This window comes from Ostrea edulis, chromosome 5 (genome assembly GCF_947568905.1).
Source record: "Ostrea edulis chromosome 5, xbOstEdul1.1, whole genome shotgun sequence".
Lineage (NCBI taxonomy): Eukaryota > Metazoa > Mollusca > Bivalvia > Ostreida > Ostreidae > Ostrea > Ostrea edulis.
In genome coordinates this window covers 15,779,090-15,789,678 of record NC_079168.1, presented here as the reverse complement: position 1 = coordinate 15,789,678, position 10,589 = coordinate 15,779,090, and the positions used below count along the sequence as shown (strand labels likewise).

Sequence of the window (10,589 nt, the reverse complement as noted above, 5' to 3'; positions counted from 1 at the left end):
AAAAAACCCCACCACAAGCCAATCATTTCATTAGTTGTGTATAATACATACGTTTTTGGGTATACCGGTACTAGTACATACAGATATGAAGGGAAAAGAAAATGATTTGATCAATAGATATTCGATAAAATCAATCAGATTGGTGGTAGTTCATGAATATTTTAAAGTGCACATTTACAAAACAACAGATACATATCATTTATCTGCTATGATTTTGAAAAACTAAAACCAATAATAAATCATTGAATTCAATCGAAATTTTGAAGAAAAAAAATTCTGGTTGAGGTCAAAAAAATTTTAGAGGCCAAATTTGAGGCCAGGCCAACTTTTGAGGCCAGGTCAAAATTTGGGATGGAGCATAATTAGAGGTCAAAATTGGAGCCAGGCTAATTTTGAGGCCAGACCAGTACAATTCTTTATAAAAATACATTTACCGCCAATGTTTATGTTTGAATTATACCATACTGAAATAGTGAACGTTTTATTTTTAGCTCACCTGAACCGAAGGTTCAAGTGAGCTTTTCTGATCACATTTTGTCCGGCGTCCGTGTGTCTGTAAACTTTTCACATTTTCATCTTCTTCTCATGAACCACTGGGCCAATTTCAACCAAACATGGCCAAAAGCATCCTTGGGTAAAGGGCTTTCAAGTTTGTTCAAATGAAGGGCCATGTTCCTTTCAAAGGGGAGATAATTACAAAAATGCAAAAATAGGGTGGGGTCATTTAAAAATCTTCCTCTCAAGAACCACTGGTCCAGAAGAGCTGAAATTTACCTGAAATCTTCCTGACAGATTCAAGTTTGTTCAAATCATGGCCTCCGGTGGTAGGATGGGGCCACAAGGGGGGATCAAAGTTTTACATACAAATATATAGGAGAAAACTTTAAAAATCTTCTTCTCAAGAACCACTAAGCCAGAAAAGCTTAGATTTACATGACAGCTTCCTGACATAATGTAGATTCAAGTTTGTTCAAATCATGGGCCCCTGGGGTTGGATGGGGCCACAATAGGGGATCAAAATTTTACATACAAATATATAGGAAAAATCTTTAAAAATCTTCTTCTCAAGAACCACTGAACCAGAAAAGCTGATTTTTACATGAAAACTTTCTGACATAGTGCAGATTCAAGTTTGTTCAAATCATGGCCCCCGGGGGTAAGATGGGGCCACAAGGGGGATCAAAGTTTTACATACAAATATATAGTTAAAATCTTTTTCTCAATAACCACTGAGTCAGAAAAGCTGATATTTACAAAAAAACCTTTCTGACATAGTGCAGATTCAAGTTTGTTCAAATCATGGCTCCCGGGGGGTAGGATGGGGCCACAAGTGAGGGGGGGGGGTCAAAGTTTTACATACAAATATAGGAAAAAGCTTTAAAAATCTTCTTCTCAAGAACCATTGGGCCAAAGAAGTTGACATTTACATGAAAGATTTCTGACATAGTGTAGATTCAAGTTTGCAAAGGGTAGTTTGGGCCATAATAGGGACTAAGGTTTTACACGCAAATATATATGGAAAGTCTTCAGATATGGGCCGAGGTGACTCAGGTGAGCGATGTGGCGCATAGGCCTCTTGTTCATATTCTTATCTTGATATATTTTCTTCATAACATGCTGCCATAAACTAAAAACATCGTTCCAAAAAATATTATTTTTGTTCATTAGAACATTTGAAATATATGAATCTCCAAAATCCCAAAGGTTTTTCACAACATCATTTCCATTAATGGCAAAAAATATATCTATTACCAAGGTTTAATCATCATTAGTATAGTTACCAGTCTTTTCATCCAAGAACATTTTAGTGAGTTGATGAAGTTAATCAATGTTCATCTTTAAACCCCCAGAGAGATGAGCCTGGGTAACTACAGATCTTTTTACCTTGTCACACTTTGATTTCCATATAAATTCAACAATGTCTTTACACAACAAAGAAATTTTTTCTGTATTGGGAGTAGGAAGAGAAATGAAGATATGGTTAAATTTAGGTAAAATAAGAGTTTTTACAGCAGTGACTCAACCAATGGGGTTCAATATTCTTCGTTTCCATTGTTGAATCATAGACTTGATTTTTGGTAGAACTATTGCATAGTTTATTTCAGTGATAGATTCTAAATCTACTGAGTATTGAATACCAAGTAAAGAAAAACATCCCCAATCTAGCCTCCTTCTTGGATGGTGAAAGACTTGGTTTGAAATTATTTTTTTTAGATCCAATCCAAATAATTTTTGTTTTAGAACTGTTTATATTCAACCCAGATAATTTTGAAAAGAAATCTAAAGTATCTAGAGCTGCAAACAATGATGTTGGTGAACCGTCAAGGTCAAGCGAAGTATCGTCGGCATATTGAGAAATTTTATGCTCTCTTTGAGAGATAGTGATACCTTTTATGTCTTTATTTTGCTTCACAAGGATGGCAAGGATCTCAGCACAAAGAAGAAACAAGTACGGAGCAATGGGATCTCCCCTTAAAAATCTTTCCAAAAGGGTCCTTGTGTTATAATTACAAGCAGACAATTATATCGCTTGGATTCAAATTTACTATTATTAAAGCAGACCATATACTATGGTAATAAGGTCTATTCTATGTACATACTATATATACTTGTATATCCTTATTATACAACTAAACAAACCAGGCAACCTCATGACCTTGGGCTATGATCATGGCACACTCCCAGGTCATAACAACCTTTGTGCCAAATATGAACATCTAATGCTTCTCCATCACGTTGTAGCCCAAACTCAACTTGCTCATCAATGAACAGAATGAGGACAATGCCTGCATTCCACTCCAAATCTCCAAACCTTTACGTTCTGTATGTTGTATCCATTATACGTAACAAATGTAAATACCTAAGTACTTTCATTTATTGTAAAACACATTGTTATAATATTTCTAAGATAAAACATTATCCAAAAGTAAACTAGTATTGTTTATATATACATTCAGTATAAAACTGTGCTGTTTGAGTGATGATCCATGTGTTTTATATCAATACAAGAGTATAGAGCAGATAGAAATGTCACAACTAAGTTAATGATAGAAATGTAAACATGCATAAAATGTCAGATCCAAGCTCAGAACACAGGAATCGGCCACTTGCATATTAAAGAATGGTTTGTCATAATTCTCTCTCTCTCTCTCTCTCTCTCTCTCTCTCTCTCTCTCCCCACCACAAATGTAGTTTCCAAGTGTCAAAATTTCCTTGTATACATGTACTAGATGCAGTATCCTAAACAGAAATAACATGGACTCGGATATAGAAGAAATAAATGAATGTGTTAGTTATAATGAAGTGTAGGATTGTTTTATGTAGTTAGGTGTATTTTGTCCAAGCTGTTTCTAAAAATTTTAAAAAGATATTACTCAAAAGAAAATGTATCTTATTAAATGATGAGCACAAAAATAAGTTAAACTGATGAAAAGATCATGACAACTTAATATTGTCCACAATCCATGAGTGTTATGTGAATTTCAAATATCCTCGTACATGTTATACTGCCACACTACAGCAACTCCAAGACATACACATTTACAGCAGGACTGGAATGTTTGTCTAATCTCACAGTCAAAGCATTTACTCTCTATCTATATACTGTCATAGGCTGATGGCTCACGTCTGCAACAACTGAAGGTAAACAAAATTCCATCCTGAAATTGAAAGAAAATAATAGTGATTTATTTATACTTTCATTTACGTGGTAAACTCATATAAAACTCCATTATACCTGTTTGAGGCAATTTTATTAATGCAATACTTTCAAATGAATAATTTCCATATATTATGTCTAAACCATTCCTATTTTTTTTCCAGATAATATTTAGAAATTAGCAGAAAGATGAGCATTACTATTGAAAAGTAAATATATGTGAACAAAAGAATTTCATCCACAGAATTAATATTTTTTATCTAAAAATTTAGAATCATGATTATTCTTTGCAAATGAATGTAAAAAATATTGATATATTTCTAAATAACTCACAGCAACAAGGACGGGGAGATCCACCCAGAATTGGAAGTGTGGGACAATTTCCTGACCTTTGTATCCCCTCACAAAGTTACAGGTGCAGCCAAATATACAGTAGATACTAATACTGACAAAGAATCTGTAGAGTAATATAGATAATTATACTGACAAAGAATCTGTATAGTAATATAGATACTTATACTGACAAAGAATCTGTATAGTAATATAGATAATAATACTGACAAAGAATCTGTAGAGTAATATAGATAATTATACTGACAAAGAATCTATAGAGTAATATAGATAATTATACTGACAAAGAATCTGTGGAGTAATATAGATAATTATACTGACAAAGAATCTGTAGAGTAATATAGATAATTATACTGACAAAGAATCTGTAGAGTAATATAGATAATTATACTGACAAAGAATCTATAGAGTAATATAGATAATTATACTAACACAATCTGTATAGTAATATAGATAATTATACTGACAAAGAATCTGTATAGTAATATAGATAATTATACTGACACAATCTGTAGAGTAATATAGATAATTACACTGACAAAGAATCTGTATAGTAATATAGATAATTATACTGACAAAGAATCTATAAAGTAATATAGATAATTATACTGACAAAGAATCTGTAGAGTAATATAGATAATTATACTGACAAAGAATCTCTATAGTAATATAGATAATTATACTGACACAATCTGTAGAGTAATATAGATAATTATACTGACACAATCTGTAGAGTAATATAGATAATTACACTGACAAAGAATCTGTAGAGTAATATAGATAATTATACTGACAAAGAATCTATAGAGTAATATAGATAATTATACTGACAAAGAATCTGTAGAGTAATATAGATAATTATACTGACAAAGAATCTGTATAGTAATATAGATAATTATACTGACACAATCTGTAGACTAATATAGATAATTATACTGACAAAGAATCTGTATAGTAATATAGATAATTATACTGACAAAGAATATGTGGAGTAATATAGATAATTATACTGACAGAGGAAATAAGAATACTAGAGGGACACAAGTTAACAACAAAAGATCAGGGAAAATAGGAATACCAGAGGGAAACAAGCTAACAACAAAAGATCAGGGAAATAGGAATACCATAGGGAAACAAGCTAAAAACAAAAGATCAGGGGAAATAGGAATACCAGAGGGAAACAAGCTAACAACAAAAGATCAGGGAAATAGGAATACCAGAGGGGAACAAGCTAACAACAAACGATGAGGGAAATAGGAATACCAGAGAGAAACAAGTTAACAACAAAAGATCAGGGAAATAGGAATACCAGAGGGGAACAACCTAACAACAAAAGATCAGGGAAATAGGAATACCAGAGGGGAACAACCTAACAACAAAAGATCAGGGAAATAGGAATACCAGAGGGGAATAAGCTAACAACAAAAGATCAGGGAAATAGGAATACCAGAGGGAAACAAGCTAACAGCAAAAGATCAGGGAAATAGGAATACCAGAGGGAAACAAGTTAACAACAAAAGATGAGGGAAATAGGAATACCAGAGGGAAATAAGCTAACAACAAAAGATCAGGGAAATAGGAGTACCAGAGGGAAACAAGTAAACAAGAAAAGATCAGGGAAATAGGAATACCAGAGGGAAACAAGTAAACAACAAAAGATGAGGGAAATAGGAATACCAGAGGGAAATAAGCTAACAACAAAAGATCAGGGAAATAGGAATACCAGAGAGGAACAAACTAACAACAAAAGATCAGGGAAATAGGAATACCAGAGAGGAACAAACTAACAACAAAAGATCAGGGAAATAGGAATACCAGAGAGGAACAAACTAACAACAAAGATGAGGGAAATAGGAATACCAGAGAGAAACAAACTAACAACAAAAGATCAGGGGAATAGGAATACCAGAGAGGAACAAACTAACAACAAAAGATCAGGGAAATAGGAATACCAGAGGGAAACAAACTAACAACAAAAGATCAGGGAAATAGGAATACCAGAGGGGAATAAGCTAACAACAAAAGATCAGGGAAATAGGAATACCATAGGGAAACAAGCTAAAAACAAAAGATCAGGGGAAATAGGAATACCAGAGGGAAACAAGCTAACAACAAAAGATCAGGGAAATAGGAATACCAGAGGGGAACAAGCTAACAACAAACGATGAGGGAAATAGGAATACCAGAGAGAAACAAGTTAACAACAAAAGATCAGGGAAATAGGAATACCAGAGGGGAACAACCTAACAACAAAAGATCAGGGAAATAGGAATACCAGAGGGGAACAACCTAACAACAAAAGATCAGGGAAATAGGAATACCAGAGGGGAATAAGCTAACAACAAAAGATCAGGGAAATAGGAATACCAGAGGGAAACAAGCTAACAGCAAAAGATCAGGGAAATAGGAATACCAGAGGGAAACAAGTTAACAACAAAAGATGAGGGAAATAGGAATACCAGAGGGAAATAAGCTAACAACAAAAGATCAGGGAAATAGGAGTACCAGAGGGAAACAAGTAAACAAGAAAAGATCAGGGAAATAGGAATACCAGAGGGAAACAAGTAAACAACAAAAGATGAGGGAAATAGGAATACCAGAGGGAAATAAGCTAACAACAAAAGATCAGGGAAATAGGAATACCAGAGAGGAACAAACTAACAACAAAAGATCAGGGAAATAGGAATACCAGAGAGGAACAAACTAACAACAAAAGATCAGGGAAATAGGAATACCAGAGAGGAACAAACTAACAACAAAGATGAGGGAAATAGGAATACCAGAGAGAAACAAACTAACAACAAAAGATCAGGGGAATAGGAATACCAGAGAGGAACAAACTAACAACAAAAGATCAGGGAAATAGGAATACCAGAGGGAAATACGCTAACAACAAAAGATCAGGGAAATAGGAATACTAGAGAGGAACAAACTAACAACAAAAGATCAGGGAAATAGGAATACCAGAGAGGAACAAACTAACAACAAAAGATCAGGGAAATAGGAATACCAGAGAGAAACAAACTAACAACAAAAGATCAGGGAAATAGGAATACCAGAGGGGAATAAGCTAACAACAAAAGATCAGGGAAATAGGAATACCAGAGGGAAACAAGCTTACATGATAATGAGGACGGTGCCTGCACTTAGTTCTGTGACAGGAAGTGAGGGAACGATGGTGATACATGCCCCAGCAAAATCCGCCTTTATGGTGTACTGCAATTTAAAACATAATCATATTGTAGATCTTTGAGTGACAAGCATTCCTAATATCAGGAAACCATCATTTACTAATACAGTAACATTTGTGTACTTTATGGACTTATTTTTGTTGTCATGTAATGATTTACTCAAATTACTGTCAGTCATTATAATAATGTGATAACTGTGGCAATTGATGATCTGATAAATGATAAAAGAAATCAGTCTACATGATATTCCTTATTCAGCCCATTTCTTATTCCCTAACTTTCCTCATTAATTGTTCCTATTAAAACCTCAGGCAATTCCATCGCTTGGGTTCGAATCTACTTTTAAAAAGCAGTAAATTCGAACCAAGCCATTTAATTGCCTATGATTAAAACTGTTAACTATGACCCAGCAATACTAATGCTATTCCAAAGCTTCAATTTGGGTCAGTCATGATGGTGGTATTTTATATCATCCTGTAAACAGGACGTTTTCGCAACTGAGGAACCACATAATTACCTGGCATTCACCCGTTGGTTTTCGCTCAAATTTTGGCACAAGGTTGGCTGATTTTGGAATGGCAGTCGTCCCATTGGAATTTGACTTCCATTCCACCTGTCGATTGCAATTCAATTCCACGACAGTTGTCAGGTTACAATCTGTGGTGGCATTGTATTTCAGAGGGACCATACCAAATGTTGCAGTTACTACAGTACCTAAAATTCAGATTTAGAGAAAAAAAATTAGAAAACAGTCACTATTATAAAATCCGCATTCAGATGATTCAGAACTGTTTAGTCCAAATGCTGGATCGGCCTCTCAGGAGAATCGAATTGTAAGATTTATGTGTCAATATCAGGAGAATCGAATTGTAAGATTTATGTGTCAATATCATTTCTGGCATGTACTTATATATCCGTACAGTGAAATATAAAATGTCAATATCGAGCTCCAAGTAGGAGTAGTACTAATGTAATACCAGAAATTTCAAAGATTAAACAACAAAATTAGCAGCTGAATGAAAATGTGATGTTCATATAGACGTGGAATGTCTATTGTGGAGATAATACGAACTAGCGACAATAAAGCACAGCTACGCTTAGTGAGATAATACGAACTAGCGACAATAAAGCACAGCTACGCTTAGTGAGATAATACGAACTAGCGACAATAAAGCACAGCTACCTTAGTGAGATAATACGAACTAGCGACAGTAAAGCACAGCTACGCTTAGTGCTTTAAAAACGACCAATTTTACCAGTGAGAGAAAACGGTTCCTGTGCGTAATTCCCAATGGAAATAGATCTGCTGTCATTTTTGCCCGTGTAGTTGAATGCTTCCACGCACGCACTCGATGATTCCCCGCATTTTGTGGATATTTTACTGCAGAAAACCAATGTTATGTTGCAAGTAGCATTGATATTGGGTCCGCTTAGGCAGCTCTGGTTGACAGCTTTGAAAGTCCATACCCTGCATTTAAAACATTTGGAAATTTTATGTATATATAGTACTTATGCTATTTCGAAGTTATTTTCTTTCGGCGGGAATCCATAGAATTTCTAAAATATTAAATATTTCGCTTTTAAAATACGACCTCATGATATACATGTACAGTGCTTAACCATCAGTAAGTTCCCAAAGATAATTTTCTCTATATATTTCATGTAAAATCTATCTTTTTTCAAAATCTCTTGGAGCCAATTTTCCCTCAATGTGGATGAAATAAAAACCATTTTGTTTAGTACAACATATCAAAAGTAACTGTTCTATTTTTAAACAATGTTACGATGTAACATTGCAGAGAGATAATATTTTATTTATAATGTTATTTTTTTTTTAATTCCAAAATTACACATACTTATATAAAGAGTAAGTACTCTCAAATTAAACTTCGTGTTAAAATTGTCATATCTTTAAAATACATGTAGATTATCATATAATTATTCTGAAATCATTAGATGATACTGTGAATACTTCTGAGATCAGTGCTTTTTATTTCATCAAAATTGATCAAGAAATGCGTTCAAAAAAATTGTTTCAAAATATATGATTTTGTATGAAATATATAGTGAAAATTTTCTTTGGGAACTCTTATGGCCAAGTACTGTAGTAGTGTTAACAAAAATAATAACGGAGACAGTTCAGAAATTTAAGATATTTGGGTTATTATTGTATAAAAGTATAGTTTGACCACAAAAACCGGTAATTTTGTCTGCATAAATAATAATATTACGGGTCTAGGAGACCACCACCCCCTACTTAAATTATGTGATTTGACATTGAATAATTTGATTAAGATATTTTAGAAAAGCGGTTGTTTTCAAATAATTATGTAGTGGGGGGGGGGGGGGGGGGGGGGGGGGGTAATAACAAACAGATGTCACGATCTGCATTACGGAACTCTAAATTAATATTCAATATTGCAGCACTATATAGCTCTCCCTGCAATACGCACAGCAATAGCTATTTGGGAGCGGATTTACATTTTTTTTAAAATCTAAATTAAAATACAACTGAAATATAGACAATTTTAGATTAATTTGTTTAGAATGCGGTGAATTGCAAACGTTGGGTAGATGAAGTGTTCTTTTGTACAACTTTGTTACACAGTGGTCTAAGGGAAATAACTCTAATACATCGAAAAGGGGTGGGTATCACGTGATTCACCAAAACAACAACATTCTATCATGGCCGAACCAGAGACACCTTCAAGTAAAGAAATGCATATATCGCTATAAAGGTAATTTCTTTGAAACATAAGGTTCTACAAAGAAAACTGTAAGCATGCAGTGATTTTTTTTTACAGAAAATAATAATTATCAAATTCCTGGTACCGTAATGGTTTCATTGGAATCGAAAAAAACGAGTTCGTCTGTCCTGGTAGACCTGGTCTGTCTGGTTATTACGTTGACCACCTTATGTGGCCTTTAACCCGACCTTTATCATATGAAAAACATAAACCATGTGCTAATGAAACAAAATATTTATCTGACTAGGCCTATATAAAAACTTTTAGATAGGCCTTGAGAACTTATGCTTGAAGGGGGAATATTGCGGTTTCGTTTTTAAGAACAATATTTCATACCCTTGTGTCAGAGGTTTAACATCGTATCCTAGAGGACCATTACAGCGTATGTCCGCGCCATCAGTTACAAGGAAGCATACTGATAATGTCCAAATCACACATTTCCCGATAAGTGAAGTTGTGCTAGATTTCATATTGACTTACGACATGTGACCAAACCCGTGACACACGCTGTGTAGTAAATGGTTCCTTGTGTTTGGCGGGAAATTTAAAAGAAATTGTAAAAACCTGCACTGCAAGCCTGTTATCTCTCTCTCTCTCTCTCTCTCTCTCTCTCTCTCTCTCTCTCTCTCTCTCTCTCTCTCT

General features: G+C 34.3%; 2 protein-coding genes across 2 annotated transcripts in view; one reads left to right on the top strand and one right to left on the bottom strand.

Moving 5' to 3' along the window:
* Window positions 1–2,857: 2,857 nt before the first annotated feature.
* On the bottom strand, window positions 2,858–10,469 carry LOC125648835 (uncharacterized). Its single transcript, XM_048875829.2, has 6 exons — window positions 10,284–10,469; window positions 8,457–8,668; window positions 7,718–7,914; window positions 7,131–7,225; window positions 3,992–4,115; window positions 2,858–3,659 (listed from the first exon to the last, which is right to left on the bottom strand). The coding sequence occupies exons 1-6, from the start codon at window positions 10,415–10,417 to the stop codon at window positions 3,597–3,599; spliced, it is 825 nt and encodes a 274-aa protein (XP_048731786.1). The 5' UTR covers window positions 10,418–10,469; the 3' UTR covers window positions 2,858–3,596.
* Window positions 9,848–10,589, top strand: part of LOC125648834 (protein rolling stone-like) — a 12,002-nt gene continuing 11,260 nt past the window's right edge. Inside the window, exon 1 of the mRNA XM_048875827.2 lies at window positions 9,848–9,938. The gene's annotated coding sequence lies outside the window, so the exon portion shown is untranslated. The remainder of the gene's footprint in view (window positions 9,939–10,589) is intronic.

Excerpts from the sequence above, each read along its gene's own strand:
- LOC125648835 (XM_048875829.2), bottom strand. The coding sequence starts at position 10,417 with ATGAAATCTAGCACAACTTCACTTATCGGGAAATGTGTGATTTGGACA. Across the intron at positions 7,226-7,717 it reads AACCAACGGGTGAATGCCAG|TACACCATAAAGGCGGATTT; the intron begins GTAATTATGTGG and ends TTTAAATTGCAG. Across the intron at positions 3,660-3,991 it reads ATCTCCCCGTCCTTGTTGCT|GATGGAATTTTGTTTACCTT; the intron begins GTGAGTTATTTA and ends TTTCAATTTCAG.